This window comes from Salvelinus fontinalis, chromosome 3 (genome assembly GCF_029448725.1).
Source record: "Salvelinus fontinalis isolate EN_2023a chromosome 3, ASM2944872v1, whole genome shotgun sequence".
NCBI classification, from domain to species: Eukaryota; Metazoa; Chordata; class Actinopteri; order Salmoniformes; family Salmonidae; genus Salvelinus; species Salvelinus fontinalis.
The window spans coordinates 50,407,181-50,430,296 of record NC_074667.1 but is presented as its reverse complement, the minus strand read 5'-3'; the positions used below and the strand labels follow the sequence as shown (position 1 = coordinate 50,430,296).

At 44.7% G+C, this 23,116-nt stretch overlaps 1 protein-coding gene across 1 annotated transcript in view; it reads left to right on the top strand.

The window, feature by feature from the left end:
* dnah1 (dynein, axonemal, heavy chain 1) overlaps nucleotides 1–23,116 on the top strand; it is a 58,438-nt gene that overhangs the window by 26,317 nt on the left and 9,005 nt on the right. The window contains exons 43-73 of the mRNA XM_055917241.1: nucleotides 109–266; nucleotides 357–530; nucleotides 1,536–1,714; nucleotides 1,808–2,038; nucleotides 2,541–2,737; nucleotides 2,824–2,959; nucleotides 3,040–3,248; nucleotides 7,333–7,504; nucleotides 7,584–7,775; nucleotides 7,945–8,055; nucleotides 8,316–8,501; nucleotides 8,619–8,810; nucleotides 8,920–9,087; nucleotides 9,226–9,417; nucleotides 14,178–14,309; nucleotides 14,477–14,602; nucleotides 14,865–14,984; nucleotides 15,290–15,439; nucleotides 15,534–15,694; nucleotides 15,928–16,153; nucleotides 16,351–16,546; nucleotides 16,767–16,918; nucleotides 17,011–17,207; nucleotides 17,771–17,915; nucleotides 18,230–18,388; nucleotides 18,782–18,913; nucleotides 19,035–19,205; nucleotides 19,323–19,502; nucleotides 19,831–20,007; nucleotides 20,108–20,278; nucleotides 22,940–23,070. Of these exons, the coding sequence (XP_055773216.1) occupies nucleotides 109–266; nucleotides 357–530; nucleotides 1,536–1,714; nucleotides 1,808–2,038; nucleotides 2,541–2,737; nucleotides 2,824–2,959; nucleotides 3,040–3,248; nucleotides 7,333–7,504; nucleotides 7,584–7,775; nucleotides 7,945–8,055; nucleotides 8,316–8,501; nucleotides 8,619–8,810; nucleotides 8,920–9,087; nucleotides 9,226–9,417; nucleotides 14,178–14,309; nucleotides 14,477–14,602; nucleotides 14,865–14,984; nucleotides 15,290–15,439; nucleotides 15,534–15,694; nucleotides 15,928–16,153; nucleotides 16,351–16,546; nucleotides 16,767–16,918; nucleotides 17,011–17,207; nucleotides 17,771–17,915; nucleotides 18,230–18,388; nucleotides 18,782–18,913; nucleotides 19,035–19,205; nucleotides 19,323–19,502; nucleotides 19,831–20,007; nucleotides 20,108–20,278; nucleotides 22,940–23,070 (5,223 nt within the window). The remainder of the gene's footprint in view (nucleotides 1–108; nucleotides 267–356; nucleotides 531–1,535; nucleotides 1,715–1,807; nucleotides 2,039–2,540; nucleotides 2,738–2,823; nucleotides 2,960–3,039; nucleotides 3,249–7,332; nucleotides 7,505–7,583; nucleotides 7,776–7,944; nucleotides 8,056–8,315; nucleotides 8,502–8,618; nucleotides 8,811–8,919; nucleotides 9,088–9,225; nucleotides 9,418–14,177; nucleotides 14,310–14,476; nucleotides 14,603–14,864; nucleotides 14,985–15,289; nucleotides 15,440–15,533; nucleotides 15,695–15,927; nucleotides 16,154–16,350; nucleotides 16,547–16,766; nucleotides 16,919–17,010; nucleotides 17,208–17,770; nucleotides 17,916–18,229; nucleotides 18,389–18,781; nucleotides 18,914–19,034; nucleotides 19,206–19,322; nucleotides 19,503–19,830; nucleotides 20,008–20,107; nucleotides 20,279–22,939; nucleotides 23,071–23,116) is intronic.

Here is a 23,116-nt window from a genome sequence, read left to right as displayed (position 1 = left end):
CCTTTTACCAACATCTCTCTTTGTACTGTAGGATCTGTGCTGTAATGTCTAAAGGCAGTCTCATTCCTTTATATACTGACCTCTCTAACCAAAGCATGTATTTGTCAGGCGTAAGGGTGTGTTTGGGCCTCCCCTGGGGAAGTATTTTATCTTCTTCATTGATGACCTGAACATGCCCATTCTGGAGACCTACGGGGCCCAGCCCCCCATTGAGCTTCTCCGCCAGTGGATGGACCATGGAGGCTGGTATGACAGGAAGCAGATAGGTGAGGACCCTTCCTCCAAAGCTGAGTCTGCACATCTAGCTCCCATGGCTCTGTGAAGGCCACCAAATTGAACTCTGCCTTGTCCTGCAGGCACTTTTAAACACCTGGTAGACATCAACTTTGCTTGCGCTATGGGACCCCCAGGAGGGGGCAGGAACCCCATCACCCAGCGTTTCACACGCCACTTTAACTTCCTCTCCTTCACTGAGATGGAGGACGCCAGCAAGAAGAAGATCTTCTCTACTATCCTGGGCAACTGGATGGGTGAGACGGCCTGACTGCCGAAAATGTATCCAACTGAGGTTCATTTTGGTGAAGGGTTGAGGGAGGCTAGGTATGGTTGAGGGACCAGTCACATTGAGGAGGTAGTTTGTTAAGTTGCTGCAATACTTTCTAATATATTCTTTGCTTTCTTACAGATGGAAATATAAGTAAAAAGGAACCAGGGAGTAAGTCAGAGAGGGAGACAGAGAGACAGAAGAAGGAGAGAGAGAAAGAGAAGACTGACGCTCTAGAAATGTGTTACCATGCATCGTTATTTTAAACTCAGCAAAAAAGAAACGTCCCCTTTTCAGGACCCTGTCTTTCAAAGATAATTCGTAAAAATCCAAATAACTTCACAGATCTTCATTGCAAAGGGTTTAAACACTGTTTCCCATGCTTATTCAATTAACCAAAAACAATTAATAAACATGCACCTGTGGAACTGTCGTTAAGACACTAACAGCTTACAGACAGTAGGCAATTAAGGTCAGGGCTAGGGCCATTCCCCCCAGAAATGTCTGGGAACTTGCAGGTGCCTTGGTGGAATAGTGGGGTAACATCTCACAGCAAGAACTGGCAAATCTGGTGCAGTCCATGAGGAGGAGATGACTGCAGTACTTAATGCAGTTGGTGGCCACACCAGATAGTGACTGTTACTTTTGATTTTGATCCCCCCTTTGTTCAGGGACTAATTTTTCAATTTCTGTTAGTCACATGTCTGTGGAACTTGTTCAGTTTATGTCTCAGTTGTTGAATCATGTTATGTTCATAGACATATTTACACATGTTAAGTTTACTGAAAATAGACCCAGTTGACAGTGAGAGGACGTTTCTTTTTTTGCTGAGTTTAGTAATTTATGTAGATTATTAATAAGAGTAGATGTTGATGAAATTCTAAAGTATTAAATTGTTGCTGGTCTTTTACACACACAAAAAGGAAAGTTCTCCATATGTCTTTGCTAATTTTATATCCAACCCATCTCCCATACCCCTCTCTTCCCTAAGGACCTGTTCCAGAGATTCAGCCTCTGAACGGGCCTCTGGTGGATGCCACTATCCGCGTCTACGCCACCATCACGTCCCAGCTCCTTCCCACACCAGCCAAATCCCACTACACATTCAACCTTAGGGACCTCTCCAAGGTCTTCCAGGGCATCCTGATGGCAGAGGCTACCAAGATAGAGGTGAATGACTGACGGCTCAAACAGGAGATCATACAGTATAGAAACCCTGAAAGGCTTTCAAACGGAGGATGTGTTGCTTGTTTTGATTCTCAGGACAAGATGCTCTTGCTGCAGTTGTGGTACCATGAAAGCTGCCGGGTGTTCCAGGACCGGCTGGTGAGTGCTGAGGACCGGGACTGGTTTGATAAACTCCTACAGGCCCGCATTGAGGAGTTTGGCTGCAGCTTTGAGGATGCTGTGCCCTGCCAGCCGGTCCTGTTTGGAGACTTCATGATCCCCGGAGCTGACAACAAAGCCTACCAGCTCATTGAGGACAGGGAGAAGGTGAGACTTCACTGCTAAACTTAAAGGGCAACTCCACCACTTTTCAACCTTGTTTTCATTATCTTCAGAACAATACCATTACCAACATACAGTATGTGAAAACAGCACATTTCTACAAAAATATAACGTTACAAAGTTCTACCCGATGGCTTCATCAAAAGTTAAAGCATTTTAAAAACAGTGATTTTGAAACACTATGAGATTTGCGGTAACGTGGGGAGCAAGAAAATACCCTCCCTTGAACTAGAAACTCGTTGCACTTTTTGAAAATCACTCTTTTTTTTAGGACCTTTCTTCTTATCTTTTTAACCACATATCATAGAATCACACTGTTTTCACATATGTAGACACTGGTTTGGTATGGGAGATGATGAATATGAGGTTGAAAAGTGGCGGTATTGCCCTTTAAAAGACTTCCATAAAAACGTTTGGTGACACTACTAGGATAGTAGTGAGATTTATGGGTGTTTTTCATCCCAATACTGTCATGTAACTCCCACAGCTGGCCAGAGTCATGGAGGAGTACATGGACGACTACAACCAGATCAGCACCACCAAGATGAAGCTGGTGCTCTTCATGGATGCCATCCAGCATGTGTGCCGCATCAGCCGCATCCTGCGCCAGCCCCTGGGAAACGCCCTGCTCCTGGGGGTCGGGGGCAGCGGGCGCCAGTCACTCACCAAGCTGGCCACGCACATGTGAGGCTCATACCTTCTATTTTATTAAACATCTGAAAGTATGTTACTGTGATAATATGGTGTTAATATGTTGTTTTACACCTCAGGTCAGACTATGAGTGTTTCCAGATTGAGCTCGCTAAGAACTACGGCCACACAGAGTGGAGGGAAGACCTCAAGAGCATTATGCTGAAGGCTGGCCTGCAGAATGTACAGATCACCTTTCTGTTTGTAGACACACAGGTGAGGACTTTTTCACAGTGTCAGCACTTACACATACCCACTTATCGACATGTCCTCTAACCCTGTGTGTTTGACCTCAGATCAAGAGCGAGTCGTTCTTGGAGGATGTGAATAACATCCTGAACTCTGGTGACGTGCCCAACCTCTATGCGGTGGACGAGCAGGAGCGCATCCTGACTGCCATGAAGCCTGTGGTGCAGGACCTAGGCCAGCAGCCCACCAAAGCCAACCTCATGACTGCCTACATAAAAAGAGTCCGCAGTAACATCCACACCGTGCTCTGCATGAGGTCAGCCTCATGGCACCGTACCCTTACATGGACAGTGCATTCGGAAAGTATTCAGACCCGTCGACTTTTTCCACATTTTGTTACATTACAGCCTTATTAAAAAAATAATTAGATTTAATTTTTTCCTCATCAATCTACACACAATACCATGTAATGACAAACCCCCCCCCACAAATTGACATTTTTGCTAATTTCTTTTTAATTTTTTTCTTTTTAAAATTTTATCCCCTTTTCTCCCCAATTTTCGTGGGATCCAATCGCTAGTAATTAGTATCTTGTCTCATCGCTACAACTCCCGTACGGGCTCGGGAGAGACGAAGGTCGAAAGCCATGCGTCCTCCGAGGCACAACCCAACCAAGCCGCACTGCTTCTTTAAGACAGCGCGCCTCCGACCCGGAAGCCAGCCACATGATGTGTCGGAGGAAACACCGTGCACCTGGCCCCCTTGGTTAGCGCGCACTGCGCCCAGCCCGCCACAGGAGTCGCTGGAGCGCGATGAGACAAGGAAATCCCTACCGGCCAAACCCTCCCTATCCCGGACGACGCTAGCCCAATTGTGCGTCGCCCCACAGACCTCCCGGTCGCGGCCGGCTGCGACAGAGCCTGGGGGCGAACCCAGAGACTCTGGTGGCGCAGTTAGCACTGCGATGCAGTGCCCTAGACCACTGCGCCACCCGGGAGGCCCATTTTTGCTAATTTCTTACAAATAGAAAAACAAAATTTCACATATCACATCACGCTGAAAAACATAAGTATTCAAACCCTTTACTCAGTACTTTGTTGAAGCACCTTTGGCAGCGATTACAGCCTTGAGTCTTCTTGGGTATAACGCTACCGCCTTGGCACACCTATATTTGGGGAGTTTTTCCCATTCTTGTCTGCAGATCCTCTCCAGCTCTGTCAGGTTGGATGGGGAGTGCCGCTGGACAGCTATTTTCACGTTTCTCCAGAGATGTTCGATTGGGTTCAAGTACGGGCACTGGCTGGGCCACTCAAGGACATTCATAGACTTGTCCCGAAGCCACTCCTGCGTTGTCGTGGCTGTGTGCTTAAGGTTATTGTCCTGTGGGAAGGTGAACCTTCGCCCCAGTCTGAGGTCCTGTGCGTCCTGGAGCAGATTTCTATCAAGGATCTCTCTGTTCTTTGCTTCGTTCATCTTTCCCTTGATCCTGACCAGTCTCCCAGTCCCTGCCGCTGAAAAACATCCCCACAGCATGACGCTGCTAACACCGTGCTTCACCGTACGGATGTGGCCAGGTTTCTTCCAGATGTGACGTTTGGCATTCAGGCCAAAGAGTTCCATCTTGGTTTCATCAGATCAGAGAATCTTGTTTCTCATGGTCAGAGTCCTTTAGGTGCCTCTTGGCAAACTGCAAGCGGGCTGTCGTGCCTACTACTGAGGAGGGGTATCCATCTGGCCACTCTACCATGAAGGCCTGATTGATGGAGTGCTGCAGAGATGGTTATCTTTCTGGAAGGTTATCCCTTCTCCACAGAGGAACTCTGGAGCTCTGTCAGAGTGACCATTGGGTTCTTGGTCACCTCCCCGACCAAGGCCCTTCTCCACCGATTGCTCAGTTTGGCCGGGCGGCCAGCTCTAGGAAGAGTCTTGGTGGTTCCAAACTTCTTCCGTTTAAGAATGATGGAGGCCACTGTGTTCTTGGGAACCATCAATGCTGCAGTAATGCTTTGGTACCCTTCCCCAGATCTGTTCCTCGACACAATCCTGTCTCGGAGTTCTACTGACAATTCCTTCAACCTCATGGCTTGGTTTTTGCTCTGACTTGCACTGTCAACTGTGGGACCTGATATAGACAAGTGTGTGCCTTTCCAAATCATGTCCAATCAATTGAATTTCCCACAGGTGGACACCAATCAAGTTGTATAAACATCTCAAGGATGATTAATGGATGCACCTAAGCTCAAAGGGTCTGAATATTTATGTAAATAAGGTATTTCCGTTTTTAATTTTTAATACATTTACATAAATGTCTAAAAACCTTTTTATGCTTTGTCATTATGGGGTATTATGTGTAGATTGATGCGGAATTGTATTTTATTTGATCAATTTTAGAATAAGGCTGTAACGTAACAAAATGTGGAAAAAGTCAAGGAGTCTGAATACTTTCCGAATGCACTGTATATCTGCCTATCACGCCTACACTGTCACTGTTGCACACACACTCCCTCACACACTCCGTCACACACTCACCACCATGCACACACCCACCCACCCACCACTTTTGCTGCTGCCATACTGTTTACTATTATTAATCCTTCTACCAGTCACTTTCTCCTAATCCCCGCCTTCATGTACAGTGCCAGTCAAAAGTTTGGACACACCTACTCAGTCCAGGGTTTTTCTTTATTTTTACTATTTTCTACTTTGTACAGTAATAGTGAAGACATTAAAAACTGTGTGTGTTAAATAAATCTAAATATATTTTATATTTGAGATTCTTCAAAGTAGCCACCCTTTACCTTGATGAAAGCTTTGCACTCACCTGGAATGCATTTCAATTAACAGGTGTGCTTTGTTAAAAGTTTGAGCCAATCAGTTGTGTTGTGACAAGGTAAGGGTGGTACACAAGAACTGCTCAAATATGCAAAGAGAAACGACAGTCCATCATTACTTTAAGACATGAAGGTCAGTCAATACGTTTCTTCAAGTGCAGCCATAAAAACCACCAAGCATTATGATGAAACTAGCTCTCATGAGGACCGGCACATGAAAGAAAGACCCAGAGTTACCTCTGCTGCAGAGGATAAGTTCATTAGAGTTACCAGCCTCAGAAATTGCAGCCCAAATAAATGCTTCACAGAGTTCAAGTAACAGACACATCTCAACATCAACTGTTCAGAGGAGACTGTGTGAAACAGGCCTTCGTGGTCGAATTGCTGCAAAGAAACCGCTACTAAAGGACACCAATAAGAAGACAATACTTTATTGGCCAAGAAAGACAAGCAATGGACATTAGACCAGTGGAAATCTGTCCTTTGGTCTGATGAGTCTAAATTTGAGATTTTTGGTTCCAAACTCTGTGTGTGTGGTTCCCACCGTGAAGCATGGAGGAGGAGGTGTGATGGTATGGGGGTGCTTTGCTGCTGACACTGTCTGTGATTTTATTTTATTTTATTCAAGGCACACTTTACCAGCATGGCTACCACAGCATTCTGCAGCTATACGCCATTCCAGCTGGTTTGGGCTTAGTGGGACTATCATTTGTTTTTCAACAGGACAATGACCCAACACACCTCCAGGCTGTGTAAGGGATATTTGACCACAATCACCCAACATCAAACCAATTGAAATGGTTTGGGATGAGTTGGACAGCAGAGTGAAGGAGAAGCAGCCAACAAGTGCTCAGCATATGTGGGAACTCCTTCAAGACTGTTGGAAAAGCATTCCAGGTGAAGCTGGTTGAGAGACTGCCAAGAGTGTGCAAAGCTGTCATCCCAAGCAAAGGGTGGCTACTTTGAAGAATCTCAAATATAATATATATTTTGATTTAAGAGTTTTTTGGTTACAACATGATTATATATGTGTTATTTCATCATTTTGATGTCTTCACTATTATTCTACAATGTAGAAAATAGTTTTAAAAAATAAAGACGAACCCATCGATGAGTAGTCCAAACTTTTGACTGGTACTGTACATATCTACTTCATATTCTCCAGTATCCCTGCACATTGTACATTTTGGTACTGGCACTGACCCTGTGTATAGCTTCCTCTCTTATTTGATATTTGTCATGTTTTCTTTATTATTTATAGTTATATTTGTATTAGTTATACTACTGGACTGTTGGGAAGAGCTCGCATGGTAAGCATTCCACTGTTCTTGTGCATGTGACAATAAAACTTGAACTGAACTGCTCACTCACAGCATCTGAAAGGTACAGTAAAGAGATCAGCTAATGACTTGAACCTCTACTAATTTCTCTTTACCTCTCTCCACCCCCTTTTTTTTCACCTCACTTCCATCTCTTCCCTCACTCTGCTGTCCTTACCTATCTTCTCTCCACCTCTCCGTTCCTCACCACGCCCCTTCTTGCCCCTTTTCCTCCTCTCCCCATGTCTAGTCCTATAGGGGAGGTGTTCCGTGCGCGGCTCAGACAGTTCCCGTCTCTGGTGACCTGCTGCACTATAGACTGGTTCAGTGCCTGGCCAGAGGAGGCCCTCCAGTCTGTGGCTGCCTCCTTCCTCTACGAGCTGCCAGAGCTGGAAGCCAGCCCCACCGCAATGAAAGGCCTGGTGAGGAGAAAGAGAGAGTGTTTGTTTGTGTTCTTCTCTCCTGCCAGCCTCCCCTCACCACTGTTGTGTCCCTGTCTAGATTATGATGTGTGTGGAGATCCACCAGATGGTAGCCAGGAAATGTGCACAGTACCTGGCTGAGCTGTCCAGATATAACTATGTCACGCCCAAGAGCTATCTGGAGCTACTCGCAATCTTCTCCTCTCTCATCGGCCGCAAGAAACAGGAGCTGCACAGTGCCCGGCAGCGCATGAAGACTGGCCTGGACAAGGTGAGAGGAGGGACCCTCAATGCCACAATTTTTGTATCTAAGAGGTAGTCTTCTCTTCTGTGTCTTTTGCTTCAAATGTATTTTGTATGTTGCTTTAAATGTGTGTCTGTGTTCATATGGGACTGCGTTTAACCGTGTGATTTTACTGTGTGTCTGTGTGTGTCTATAGCTATTGAGGACAGCAGAGGATGTGAGTAAGATGCAGGAGGAGCTGGAGATGATGAGGCCTCTGCTGGAGGAAGCTGCCAAGGACACAGTATTCACCATGGAGAAGATCAAGGTAACTTAGACCAGGAAACCTCATCAGGCTCTTCAAACGCCTGCATATGCTGTATCCTTTATATAGCACATGTGTTATGCACGTTAATCTTTGTGTGTGTGTGTGTGTGTGTGTGTGTGTGTGTGTGTGTGTGTGTGTGTGTGTGTGTGTGTGTGTGTGTGTGTGTGTGTGTGTGTGTGTGTGTGTGTGTGTGTGTGTGTGTGTGTGTGTGTGTGTGTGTGTGTGTGTGTGTGTGTGTGTGTGTGTGTGTGTGTTGACAGGTAGACACTGTGGTTGCAGAGGAGACCCGTACGGCGGTGCAGGCAGAGGAAGCCAAAGCCTCACAGAAAGCATGTGTGGCCGGGGCCATCGCTGAAGACGCCCAGAAAGACCTGGATGAAGCGCTGCCAGCTCTAGATGCCGCCCTCACCAGCCTCAAGTCTCTCAACAAGAACGACGTTGTTGAGGTGACATTATTTTGCCCAGTAATGGTTGTACTTGTACTTTTGGCTTGTTGTTTTCCTAGATTGCTCTGTACTGTATGAGGGTTGTTGTACTGTACGACTGGGGCTGGGTCTCTCCAGGTGAGGGCCATGCAGCGCCCGCCCCATGGGGTGAAACTGGTGATAGAAGCTGTTTGCATCATGAGGTCCATCAAGCCTAAGAAGGTGGCCGGAGAGAAGCCAGGCACCAAGGTGGACGACTACTGGGAGCCTGGCAAGAGCCTTCTGCAGGACCCCGGGAAGTTCCTAGAGGGCCTCTTCAAATTTGACAAAGTATGTCAGTGTCCTGAGGACACGTTATCCCAAACAAAGCTTTTTACTTTCTTTCAGTTTAAAGGGAGCTTTTTGACTGGAATCATTTTGGCACTGATCTCCTCTGTAGGAAAATATCCCAGACTCTGTGATCAAATTAGTGCAACCCTACATTGATAATGAAGAGTTCCAGCCAGCCAACATTGCCAAGGTGTCCAAGGCCTGCACCTCCATCTGCCAATGGGTGCGAGCCATGCACGTGTACCACTTTGTGGCCAAGGGTGTGGAGCCTAAAAGGGTATGAATATATTTGCTTTAAATGCTGCCCTCTCTTGTACAACAAGACTATTGCATCTGTATATGCACTATTTGTGTGAGTGTTGATGTGTGTATCTTTCCTTCCTGTGTGTGTGTGTGTGTGTGTGTGCTCACGCAGAAAGCTCTGCAGGAGGCCCAGGAGGACCTGGCTGTGACCCAGCTCATCCTGGACGATGCCAATGAGAAGCTGGCACAGGTGGAAGAGGGCATCGCAACGCTGCAGGCCAAGTACCACGACTGTCTGGCCAAGAGGGACGAGCTGGACAACAAGTGCCAGCTGTGTGAGAACCGCCTGGTCCGCGCAGACAAGGTCAGAGAGAGAGAGACGGGGACAAAGCTTCTGCATTGCTTGCTGTTTGGGGTTTTAGGCTGGGTTTCTGTATAGCACTTTGTGACATCTGCTGATGTAAAAAGGGCTTTATAAATACATTTAATTGATTGAAAGCTCACTGATAACAACACACATATTTGCACTGGCTTGGCAGGTGCAGGACAAATCTAAAAGGATATAGAGGCCAGACCATACACAGTTGACTTGGGTTGCAAAGATTTTATACAAAATTACCAGATTAAAAAAAAATCTGGGTTATTAACGGGTCATTTTGGTAATCTGTGTAAGTTTTGGTAATTTAAACTTGATTAATATACAGTTGAAGTTGGACGTTTACATACATCTTAGCCAAATACATCTAAACTTTTTTCACAATTCCTGACATTTAATCCGAGTAAAAATTCCCTGTTTTACGTCAGTTAGGATCACCACTTTATTTTAAGAATGTGAAATGTCAGAATAATAGTAGAGAGAATGATTTATTTCAGCTTTTATTTCTTTCATCACATTCCCAGTGGGTCAGAAGTTTACATACACTCAATTAATATTTGGTAGCATTGCCTTTAAATTGTTTAACTTGGGTCAAACATTTCGGGTAGCCTTCCACAAGTTTCTCACAATTAATTGGGTGAATTTTGGCCCATTCCTCCTGACAGAGCTGGTGTAACTGAGTCAGGTTTGTAGGCCTGCTTGCTCGCACACGCTTTTTCAGTTCTGCCCACACATTTTCTATAGAATCGAGGTCAGGGCTTTGTGATGGCCACTCCAATACCTTGACTTTGTTGTCCTTAAGCCATTTTGCCTCAACTTTGGAAGCGTGCTTGGGGTCATTGTCCATTTGGAAGACTCATTTGCAACCAAGCTTTAACTTCCTGACTGATGTCTTGAGATGTTGCTTCAATATGTCCACATAATTTTCCAACCTCATGATGCCATCTATTTTCTGAAGTGCACCAGTCCCTCCTGCAGCAAAGCACCCCCACAGCATGATGCTGCCACCCCCGTTCTTCACAGTTGGGATGGTGTTCTTTGGCTTGCAAGCCTCCCCCTTTTTCCTCCAAACATAACGATGGTCATTATGGCCAAACAGTTCTATTTTTGTTTCATCAGACCAGAGGACATTTCTCCAAAAAGTACGATCTTTGTCCCCATGTGCATTTGCAAACCGTAATCTGGCCTTTTTATGGTGGTTTTGGAGCAGTGGCTTCTTCTTTGCTGAGCGGCCTTTCAGGTTATGTCGTTATAGGACTCGTTTTACTGTGGCTATAGATACTTTTGTACCTGTTTCCTCCAGCATCTTCACAAGGTCTTTTACTGTTGTTCTGGGATTGATTTGCACTTTTCGTTCATCTCTAGGAGACAGAACGCGTCTCCTTCCTGAGCGGTATGACGACTGCGTGGTCCCATGGTGTTTATACTTGCCTACCATTGTTTGTACAAATGAACGTGGTACCATCGGGTGTTTGAAATTGATCCCAAGGATGAACCAGACTTGTGGAGGTCTACAATTTATTTTCTGAGGTCTTGGCTGATTTCTTTTGATTTTCCCATGATGTCAAGCTAAGAGGCACTGAGCTTGAAGGTAGGCCTTGAAATACATCCACAGGTACACCTCCAATTAACTGAAATGATGTCAATAAGCCATGACATAATTTTCTGGAATTTTCCAAGCTGTTAAAAGGCGCAGTCAACTTAGTGTATGTAAACTTCTGACCCACTGGAATTGTGATAACAGTGAATTATACGTGAAATAATCTGTCTGTAAACAATTGTTGGAAAAATTACTTGTGTCATGCACAAAGTAGATGTCCTAACCGACTTGCCAAAACTATAGTTTGTTAACAATAAATTTGTGGAGTGGTTGAAAAACGAGTTTTAATGACTCCAACCTAAGTGTATGTAAACTTCCGACTTCAACTGTATATATTTATTTATTTATTTTTCTCCCCCCCTTTATATCTGTGTCCATGTTGTCCATGATTTTCTGGTAGATAGAACATATGGTTCAAGAGAAAGTAGCAGTACTTAATTTGTAAATTGGGAGGTGCCGGAAACAAAAAGTTAGCACAAGAGGAGGGTGACCTGAAGAGCTCTGAGGTACCGGAACACATTAAAAGAATCGCCTTTATAATAAAACATTGCATGCATATCATCATATTTGTGTAGTGGCATAGAGCAGTAGAGTAGGTAGAGGCACTTGCAGATGTTGCACACATGGGAAAAATTTGGCAATTCTATGCCATTTTACATGGCTGCCGACTTAAGCAGAATCTTTTTTTAATACTGCAAAAATGATTGAAATGACAGATGCAGCAGCCTCCCGGGTGGCGCAGTGGTCTAAGCTGCGCCACCAGAGTCTCTGGGTTCGCGCCCAGGCTCTGTCGCAGCCGGCCGCGACCGGGAGGTCCGTGGGGCGACACACAATTGGCATAGCGTCGTCCGGGTTAGGGAGGGTTTGGCCGGTAGGGATATCCTTGTCTCATCGCGCTCCAGCGACTCCTGTGGCGGGCCGGGCGCAGTGCGCGCTAACCAAGGGGGCCAGGTACATTCCTCCGACACATTGGTGCGGCTGGCTTCCGGGTTGGAGGCGCGCTGTGTTAAAGAAGCAGTGCGGCTTGGTTGGGTTGTGCTTCGGAGGACGCATGGCTTTTGACCTTCGTCTCTCCCGAGCCCGTACGGGAGTTGTAGCGATGAGACAAGATACTAATTACTAGCGATTGGATCCCACGAAAATTGGGGAGAAAATGGGATAAAAAAAAAAAAAGAAATGACAGATGCCTTTTACATGGACTAACTGAGAATATGAGATCAATTTAAAACAACCTTGTCTTGAATCCATGAATATCCTAGGCCAAGGTGTGTAGAATATTTGGAAATTATAGTTCTAAAAAACTGACTCACCCAATGATGCACAGCTCACTCACCGGCGATGGCCGATGCGCTCGTGCCAAAAGCCTATCTCGCTCGTTTTACTTTAAAAAAAATGCTGTTCACTCAATAGGCCAATTTGGAAGTTGATAAAATATGTTGGTAGCCTACAGACACATTAGAGTCTTCTCTTTTCAGCAGGAGCCATTTGCAGTAAAACCTGTGTTTTCCCACGATTGTATTTGAAATATTGCGAAAGGCCTGTTTTGGCTGTTTGCTGTTCACTGACAGATTTGCCACACTTTACCGACTGAAGGCGATGCCTTGTGATTGAGCTACACACAATCCACAGCTAGGCTATTTAAAGAAAAATAAGCTATTGATCTCTAGGTTACAATGTTGCGCAAACCATAAACCGGGCCGGCCAAACCAGAATCAATTCTGAATATCAGGCACGGGCTAAAAAAAACATTTTCACATTTACTTTTTTTTAGGGGGCAGCAGAATTACAGAGGAGGCAACTCAAATGAACTCTGACCACTTTTTTTTAAATCTTTACATTTCAAACAGTGATCTGGCTCAAAGCACTGCAAAATAGTATAATTAATAAAAAAAAACAAAATGACTTCTAATGTAATTGCAATTAACTCTTCCAACTATTGACTTGTTTCACAACTGCCATCAGTTTGGCCCTGCAACATTTGTAACAAAGATATGTTGACAAACAGTACTTCAAGGCGACTCCACTTCCTGATTTGGCCTCGTTTGGTTTATTAAGAAAAGCTTCCTGATTTGGCCATGACTGAATTCAAACGTGAGTTGGTTTCGAGGTGTGGTTTGATGTGGGTGTCTGTTGTGTGTGTTCGCAGGTGGGAAGAGTTAGCCAAATAATTTTTGCCAATTAGATTCATTCGGCTGGTGTGCGACTGTGGCAAAATTGGTTTGACTTTGGATAGCCTATCTCTGGGGATAGTTAGGAACCGTCAATAAATTACACAATGTAAGTTGAACAATATAGTCGTCTTGCACATCTTTTAGGTGTCTCATAAATGCTTTTAATATTTGTATATTCATTTCTACAATTTACGTTGATTAGGATTTTTAATTAATTGAAATTTGGAGCTATTGACCTTTTTAAAATATTGTACAATGTACATTGTGTAATTTACTAATGGTCCATAACTTGCCCCATAGGGATATCAAATGTCAAACCAAATTGACCATGGCCATTAAAATAAACCCAACCCATGGAATACTGTTACGGTACCCTTCATTCCGTGACATACAATTTTTTTCCTATCATCTCGCAAATCTCCATTTTGGACAAGACTGAATTATCCTATTTACACTTTGTAGTACATTTTTACACTAGAGTAAATGTTTCTGACTCATATCGATGCCACATAGGCCATTTTCAAAACGAGAAGTTGTTTTGAAAGTCACTCTTTAAATAAAATAATAACTTGTAAAAATATAAAGGATATTCCATGTAGAAACAGCAACGTATTCAATTTGTTGATGGGTTATACTTAGTATAATGTTTCACAGCTTTATGATTCTATTTTCCACATTAGAAATATCATATTTTATATATTTTATATGTTATTAAAATGACCTAAAATCCTTGGAAGTTAAAAAAAATGATGTGAGTTTATTGGTACATTTCCAAAATTACCAGTAATATTCTCCACATTGCAACCCTACTATTGACTGTTACTCTGTCACTTTGTTCTTTTCATTTTACACAAGTTTTTTCCCCCCCTTCCAATGTAATTTCTGCAATGCCATATTTATTTACATCAGACATAACTCAGTGTTGTCTACTATGTCTGTGGGTGCTGATGTTATGAGTGTTGTGTGTGTCTCTCCAGCTGATTGGAGGGCTAGCGGATGAGAAGGTGCGTTGGAAGGAGACCGTGCAGCACCTGGAGTACATGGTTAATAACGTGTCAGGAGACGTGCTGCTAGCAGCAGGATATGTGGCCTACCTGGGACCCTTTACTGTGAGTGCTGCTCTGTTGTTGTGCTACTGTTACATGTATGTGTTGTGCTGTGGTATTAGTCAGAGTTTTGTCACAGTAAGTAGTGCTTTTAGGTATTTTGTGGAGAGAATGACCCATAGATGACCATTGTGTTGATTTGGTGAGCTGTCTGTATATGACCTTGACAGGGAGAGTACCGGGCCTCCATGGCAGATGAGTGGCTGCGTGGCTTTAAAGAGCAGGAGGTGCCCCACACAGACGAGCCCAACCTCATCAGCACTCTAGGGGACAAGGTCAAGATCCGCTCCTGGCAGGTTAGAACCCCTCACAACACTACTAGCACAGATACAACATAATATCCTATGTCAGACTGACCCGTGGTGTCAAATAATATAGCAATGTAAAATACTCCCAATATCCCATTTTGTGTGTGTGTGTGTGTGTGTGTGTGTGTGTGTGTGTGTGTGTGTGTGTGTGTGTGTGTGTGTGTGTGTGTGTGTGTGTGTGTGTGTGTGTGTGTGTGTGTGTGTGTGTGTGTGTGTGTGTGTGTGTGTGTGTGTGTGTGTGTGTGTATAGATCACAGGGCTGCCTAAGGATAACCTGTCGGTGGAAAATGGTGTGATAACACAGTACTCTCAGCGCTGGGCTCTTTTCATCGACCCACAGGGACAGGCCAACAAGTGGGTCAAAAACATGGTGAGAATGTTCAATGATTCCTGTGTACTGGTCTGATTCCAAACATAGTCCACAGAGGGAGCCATAGAGCTAATACTCTCATTATCCACAACCATTACTGCACATCTTTAGATAGTATCTTTAGAAAATAGAGAGAACTAAAATGTCCTGCTTTACATTGTGTAAGTAAATGTTGTTTTATTTCAGCATCTGTATGTAAGGAGACACCTGTATTTAAAAGGGGATATGGTCATATATTTCCTATGTATATGCAGAAGCTGTTGGTTAGACATGATGGTTGAACCCTGCTTCCTTCTTCCTCTCAGGAGCGTGACAATGGATTGGACGTGATGAAGCTGAGTGACCGGGACTTCCTGCGTAGTCTGGAAAATGCCATTCGCTTCGGGAAGCCTTGCTTACTGGAGAACGTCGGAGAGGAACTAGACCCTGCTCTAGAACCCGTCCTACTGCGACAGGTCCTTACCTAGGGCACATAACACGTCGATACAACACTCAGTCAACACACAATAAAGTCAACTCATTGCAGTTGTTGCTTGTTGTCGCCCTCAGACGTTCAAGCAGCAGGGCAGCACAGTTCTGAAGCTTGGAGACGCTGTCATTCCCTACCACGATGACTTCAAAATGTACATCACCACCAAGCTACCCAACCCACACTACTCCCCTGAGATCTCCACTAAGGTTACCCTCATCAACTTCACCCTGTCCCCCAGGTATTGTGCTCACCTTCACTTCACTTCACTTCACACTGGCCCCTACTCCCTGGCCGGTTGACCTCTGACCCTGACGTGTGTGTGTGTGTGTGTGTGTGTGTGTGTGTGTGTGTGTGTGTGTGTGTGTGTGTGTGTGTGTGTGTGTGTGTGTGTGTGTGTGTGTGTGTGTGTGTGTGTGTGTGTGTGTGTGTGTGTGTGTGTGTGTGTGTGTGTGTGTGTGTGTGTGTGTGTAGTGGTCTGGAGGACCAGCTGCTGGGTCGGGTGGTGGCTGAGGAGAGGCCTGACCTGGAGGAGGCTAAGAACCAGCTGATAGTGAGTAACGCTCGTATGAAGCAGGAGCTGAAGGAGATAGAAGACCAGATCCTGTTCCGCCTCAGCTCCTCAGAGGGAAACCCTGTGGACGATGAGGAACTCATACGGGTGCTGGGAGCCTCCAAGATCAAGGCCGGAGAGATCCAGGTCAGACATGGGGAGCAGTGTAACCACCACACTTCAACTTGACCCCTTTTGATTTCCCAAAAATAAGGCTTTTACATGTTATTTCCAAGTATATTTTTAACTCTGCCCCTTTGCGAAGAACATACTGTTACTGTTCAATCAACTGTTGAGTCGTTGATGTGGCACTATGACCATACAAAGGCTGATGTCATTGTCAGGCCAAAGTGATGGTGGCTGAGGAGACAGAGCGGGACATTGATGCCACTCGTCTGGAGTATGTCCCTGTGGCTGTGCGTACTCAGATCCTCTTCTTCTGCGTATCGGACCTTTCCAACGTGGACCCCATGTACCAGTACTCCCTGGAGTGGTTTTTGGGCATCTTCATGTCGGGGATTGCCAACTCCGAGAGGGCAGGTAAAGAGAACTCACCCACATAAATGTAGACACACACATACTGTATTTGTACGCATTTTAGGACAACCCTTTCACAACTGAATGCTTAACTGCTAACTGCTTAACTGCTAACATCACAGCAATGTAGCATGTATCATTAAGCACCAAAGGTAGCATGAATATATCCAACCCCATTAATAAACTCTTTTCCCATTTTGTTGGCCTTGTGTGTCTCCCCCAGACACGGTGGAGCAGAGGATCATCAACATCAATGAGTTCTTCACCTTCAGCCTCCACAGCAACGTGTGCCGCTCTCTGTTTGAGAAGCACAAGCTCATGTTTGCCTTCCTGCTGTGCGCTCGCATCATGATGAATGAGAACAAGATCGATATGGTAGGAGGAACTGGTGGTGTTGAGTGTTTGGTCTGTATTGTTGTTTTTAAAGTGTATCTGTGCTCATACTCTGTTTGTGTTCCACCTGCCAGTCTGAGTGGCGGTACCTGCTGGCGGGGGGCATGCCCCAGCAGCAGCTGTCCAACCCTGCAGTGAGGTGGTTGTCTGAGCGTGCCTGGCAGGACATCTTGGGCCTCAGCGCTTTGCCCACCTTCAACAGTCTGGCAGACAGCTTCCCCAAACACATGAAGGCCTTCAAGAGGATATTTGACAGCAGCGAGCCAAACAGGTCTTCACAAACACAGAAGCTACATATTTTATATGCACAGCTAGGGTTGTCCTGATGCCCGTATCGCAATACCACAATACTTGATTTTCCATGTCAAAAAAGAAAACATCAGGCAGACTGAACTTTATGGTCCTATGTAAAGTATTGTGTACTATAGCCAAGAAATGTAGTCCGCTTCATGTTTTGTTCACTTGCCATGATACTTCTGATTATCGTGCCACTGATATTATGCTTGCCAACCCTTCACTCTTAGGAAAAGGGTTCCAAAAGGCTTCTTCGTTTGGCTGTCCCCATAGGAGAACCCTTTTTAGTTCCATGTAGAACCATCTTTTGAAAGGAGTTCTAGATTGAACCCAAAGGGGTTCTACCTGGAACCATAAAGGGTTCTTCAAAGGGTCATCCTATGGGGACAGTTTAAGAACACTTTTAGGTTCTAGATAGCACCTTTTTTTCTAAGAGTGTAGACACAGCACATGCTAGTTTGCAGTGTGTCAATAGATACTGCAAATTACACCTACTCTGACTGCTGACTGGTGTCCATGGATGTGTGCGTGTGTGTCTAGGGAGCCGGTCCCAGGGGAATGGAATACCCAACTGGACTCTTTCCAGAAGCTGTTGATATTGCGCTGCCTGAGAGCTGACCGCATGACTCACGGCCTGCAGGACTTTGTTGCTGCTCAGCTGGGCCAGCGCTTTATAGAGCCACAGGTGCTGCACTTTTGCCTTTCTGGGTAGTGAAGACATCCTAAGTTGCATTTACCTCAGTGCCACTGTCAATGCCATCTTTAGTATATGTTGTTTTGCCTTGTATCCAACTCAGTGTAAACACTTTGCCACCAGGTTTATTCTAAAACCATAAATATTTACAATATAAACTCATCAGAGTTTTTCCCAATGTAGGTCACCTCATTGTTTATTTGATGTTTCTCATACCTCGTTCTGTACTGTACCTCTCTCCTTACTCCCTCCCTACCTCCCTCCTTCCTTCCATCCCTCCCTCCTTCCTTCCATTTCTCCCTCAGGCATCAGATCTGTCTGTTGTATTTAAGGAGTCGTCCCCCTCCACGCCGCTCATCTTCGTCCTATCTCCCGGAACCGACCCTGCCGCTGACCTCTACAAGTTTGCTGACGTCATGAAGTTCTCCAAGAAGATGAGTGCCATCTCCCTGGGCCAGGGGCAGGTCAGTATGGCCTGGGGAATGCCTGGGAAAACTCACTCCTCCCACCCACGAGACATCCCACTGGAAATTAGTCCTCCCAATGAGGTCACTCTCATTTGTCATGCTAAGAAAAGCTTAGTCTCCCCACCTCAGTGATAATTACCAGTCTATTTCTAGCCAGAGGACTAGGACTCTGTGTCCTGTATGTATCCCCTTCTAAAGACGTGCTACATTCACCATCACCATGAGTGCAAGCCAGTCTGAGAAATAACTGAGACAGACAGAATCAAGCCCAGGCTCAAAGTCATGATGTTTGAACCTAAGCCTTGTGATATCTACAGTATTTCACTGTCATGTTGGTATATTCTTGAGACCTCTGTGCAACTGGTCCTGTCTGTTGTGGTTGTGTGTCAGGGTCCCTGGGCTGAGGCCATGATGCACAGTGCCATGGAGAGGGGCAAGTGGGTCTTCTTCCAGAATTGTCACCTGGCACCCAGCTGGATGCCCTCCATGGAGAGACTCATTGAGAACATTGACACAGATAAGGTGGGCTCACCTAGAAGAATACACATCCACACAAACACACAACTGAAGCTATACAGTAAAGCGAGAGGTAGAAACCTTTGTCACTCTTAAACCTGCCAACACCCTATTCACTCCTCTTTAGGTACACCGGGATTTCCGTCTGTGGCTCACCAGCCTGCCCAGCAACAAGTTCCCCGTGTCTATTCTGCAGAATGGCTCTAAGATGACCATCGAGCCTCCCAGAGGCATCAAGGCCAACCTGTTGAAGACCTACCTAAGCCTGAATGATGACTTCATCACTACCTGCACCAGGGTCTGGCTCCTCTCACTCCCATACTATACTGTGTACTGTATTGTGTAATTCAAGTGATAAACTACATACCCAGACCCCTCGTCTAACGTTGTCCCCGGTTCCTCCTCTCCTCTCCAGGCTGCAGAGCTTAAGTCCCTTCTCCTATCTCTGTGTCTGTTCCACGGTAATGCCATTGAGCGCAGAAAGTTCGGTCCACTGGGGTTCAACATCCCATATGAGTTCACTGATGGTGACCTGCGCATCTGTATCAGCCAGCTCAAGATGTTCCTGGACGAGTACCAGGACATCCCCTACAAGGTGGGGAAGACACACACACACACACACACACACACACACACACACACACACACACACACACACACACACACACACACACTCTCTCTCTCTTTCTCTTTCTCTCTCTCTCTCTTTTCTAGCTTCCTTCTCTTCTAGCTTTTCCTTTTAGTATTTCTCTTTTCATCTCCCCTTTCCTTCTTTATCTTTTATCTCCTCTCATTTCCTACCCTACTTCTAGCAAGATTATGTATTTTTTATGTTTCAGTGTGTCCTTTTTTTCTGGTGTGGGTATGTGCCTGCGTTCTGTCAGTGATTGATTGTGCCGTTGTTCTCTACTCGATCTGTCCAGGTTCTGAAGTACACTGCGGGGGAGATCAACTATGGTGGTCGTGTGACCGATGACTGGGACCGCCGCTGCATCCTCAACGTGTTGGAGGACTTCTACTGTCCTGCTGTGCTCGGTGCCGACTACGCCTACTCCGCCTCCGGAGTCTACAGGCAGATCGACACTGAGCTCGACATCAAGGTCAGAGAATGAGGCGGTTAGTTTGGTCTGAGTTAGCATTAATAAACACTGGTTAATTCCCAACCAACAACCACTAATATCCGTTTTGCTTGTCTCTCAGGGCTACCTGGCGTACATCCGTGGCCTGCCCATCAACGACACACCTGAGATCTTTGGTCTCCATGACAATGCTAACATCAGCTTTGCCCAGAACGAGGCATTTGCCCTGCTGGCAGCCGTGGTGCAGCTCCAGCCTAAAGCAGCAGCCAGCGGGGGCAAGGCCAGAGAAGAGGTACTGTGTGTACTATGTGTACTGTGTGTGTCCTCTCCTGTGTCTACTCTCGCTGAAACTCTACCCCAGCAAGAAACAGGTTTTGAACTTTTGTTTTGTTTATTGTCCTATCTGGGGTCATGTCAGCAGCTAGTCTTACTTATATTTGTTGCTCTTACTCTAGCCTCCTTAGCTGTTAGACTTGTTAACGAAAGCTCATAGGTAATACTCAGGGTACCATTCTGTTGACATGCTAACATACAATGCCTTCAGAAAGTATTCACACCCCTTGACTTTTCCCAAATTGTAACGGCTGATCGGACCAAGACACAGAGTGATAAGTGTCCATGTTTTAATATAATCCACTGAACACGACAAAAAATACAAATAACAAAGTAACCTAACCGAAACAGTCCAGTGTTGCATGAACACAGACACAGGAAACAAACACCCACAAACCAACAGTGAAAACAGGCAACCTAAATATTGTTCCCAATCAGAGACAATGCAAAACACCTGTCTCTGATTGAGAACCATATCAGGCCAATTGACAAACATAAACATAGAAACACATAACATAGACTGCCCACCCCAACTCACGCCCTGACCATACTAACTAAAGACAAAACAAAGGAAAATAAAGGTCAGAACGTGACACAAAAGTTGTTGTGTTACAGCCTGAGTTTAAAATAAGTTAAATTGAGATGGTGTGTCACTGTTCTACACACAATACCCCATAATGTCAAACTGGAGTTATGTTTTTAGACATTTTTTAAAATGTATATAAAATGTACATCTGAAATTTTCTTGAGTCAATAAGTATTCAACCCCTTTTTTATGGCAAGCCTAAATAACTTCAGGAGTAAAAATGTGCTTAACAAGTCACATAATAAGTTGCATGAACTCACTCTGTGTGTAATATTAGTGTTTAGCATGATGTCTGAATGATTCCCTGATCTCTGTTACCCATAAATACAATTATCTGTAAGGTTCCTCAGTTGAGCAGTGAATTTCAAACACAGATTCAACCACAATGACCAGGTAGGTTTTCCAATGCCTCGCAAAGAAGGGAGCCTATTGGTTGATGGGTAAAATAAAAAACAGACATTAAATATCCCTTTGAGCATGGTGAAGTTATTAATTACACTTTGGATTGGGTATCAATACACCCAGTCACCACAAAGATACAGGCTTCCTTCCTAACTCAGTTGTCAGAGAGGAAGGAAACCACTCAGGGATTTCACCATAAGGCCAATGGTGACGTTAAAGCAGTTACAGAGTTTAATGGTTGTGAAAGGAGAAAACTGAGGATGGATCAACAACATTTTTGGTTATCCCACAATACTAACCTAAATGACAGAGTGAAAAGAAGTAAACCTGTACATAATACAAATATTCCAAAACATCATTCTGTTTGCAATAAGGCAGTAAAGTAAAACTGCAAAAAAAAAATGGCAAAGAAATTAACTTTATGTCCTGAATACAAAGCTTTTTGTATGGGGCATATCCAACACAACACATCACAGTACCAGTTTTCATATTTTCAAGCATGGTGGTGGCTGCATCATGTTATGGGTATACTTGTCCCATCGGCAAGGACTCGGCAAAGCACCGGCAATATCCTAAATTGAAACCTGGTCCAGTCTGCTTTCCAACAGACACAGGGAGACAAATTCACCTTTCAGCAGGACAATAACCTAAAACACAACTATACACTGAAGTTGCTTACCAAGATGACATTGAATGTTCCTGAGTGGCCTAGTTACAGTTTTTGACTTAAATCGGCTTGAAAATCTATGGCAAGACTTGAAAATGGCTGTCTAGCAATGATCAACAACCAACTTGACAGAGCTTGAAGAATTTTTTCAATAATAATAATAATATGCAAATATTGTACAATCAAGGTGGGCAAAGCCCATAGAGACTTACCCGGAAAGACTTACCCAGAAATTGCTGCCAAAGGTGATTCTAAAATGTATTGACTCAGGGTGTGAATACTGTATGTAAATGCGATTTTTCTGTATTTCATTTTCAATACATTTGCAAAAATGTATAAAAACTTGTTTTCACTTTGTCATTATAGGGTATTGTGTGTAGATGGGTGAGGAAAACAATACATTTCATCCATTTTGAATTCAGGCTTTAACGCAACAAAATGTGGAATAAGTCAAGGGGTATTGTAACGGCTGTCTTCCTCCTCCTCAGACGAGGAGTAGTAAGGATCGGAGGACCAATGCGCGGTGTGGTACGTGTTCATGCTCTTTGTTAAAACAATCGAACACTGAAACAAAACAATAAACAACACGTGAAATAACCAACCGAAACAGTTCCGTGTGGAACACACAGACACAGAAAATAAACACCCACGAAACACAGGTGGAAAAAGGCTACCTAAGTATGATTCTCAATCAGAGACAACTAACGACACCTGCCTCTGATTGAGAATCATACCAGGCCAAACGAAAAAACCAACATAGAAAAACGAACATAGATAACCCACCCAACTCACGCCCTGACCATACTAAAACAAAGAAATAACAAAAGAACTAAGGTCAGAACGTGACAGGTATGAATACTTTGTAAAGGCACTGTACCTTCAGAAAGTGTGGTGGGGTTGTGTTGAGTGATTGTGTGTTGTAAGTTTGGCTGGGCTAGTAATGGATCTTGTTTCTTTCCCTGTAGATCGTAGAGGAGATAGTGGCAGGCATTGTTGAGAAGGTTCCCCAGCCTATCAGTGTACAGGAGGTGATGACTAAGTACCCAGTCCAGTATGAGGAGTCCATGAACACAGTCCTGATCCAGGAGGTCATCAGGTAACCTAGTTCTGTCATAAACCACTGCTGAAGTCCATAACATTCT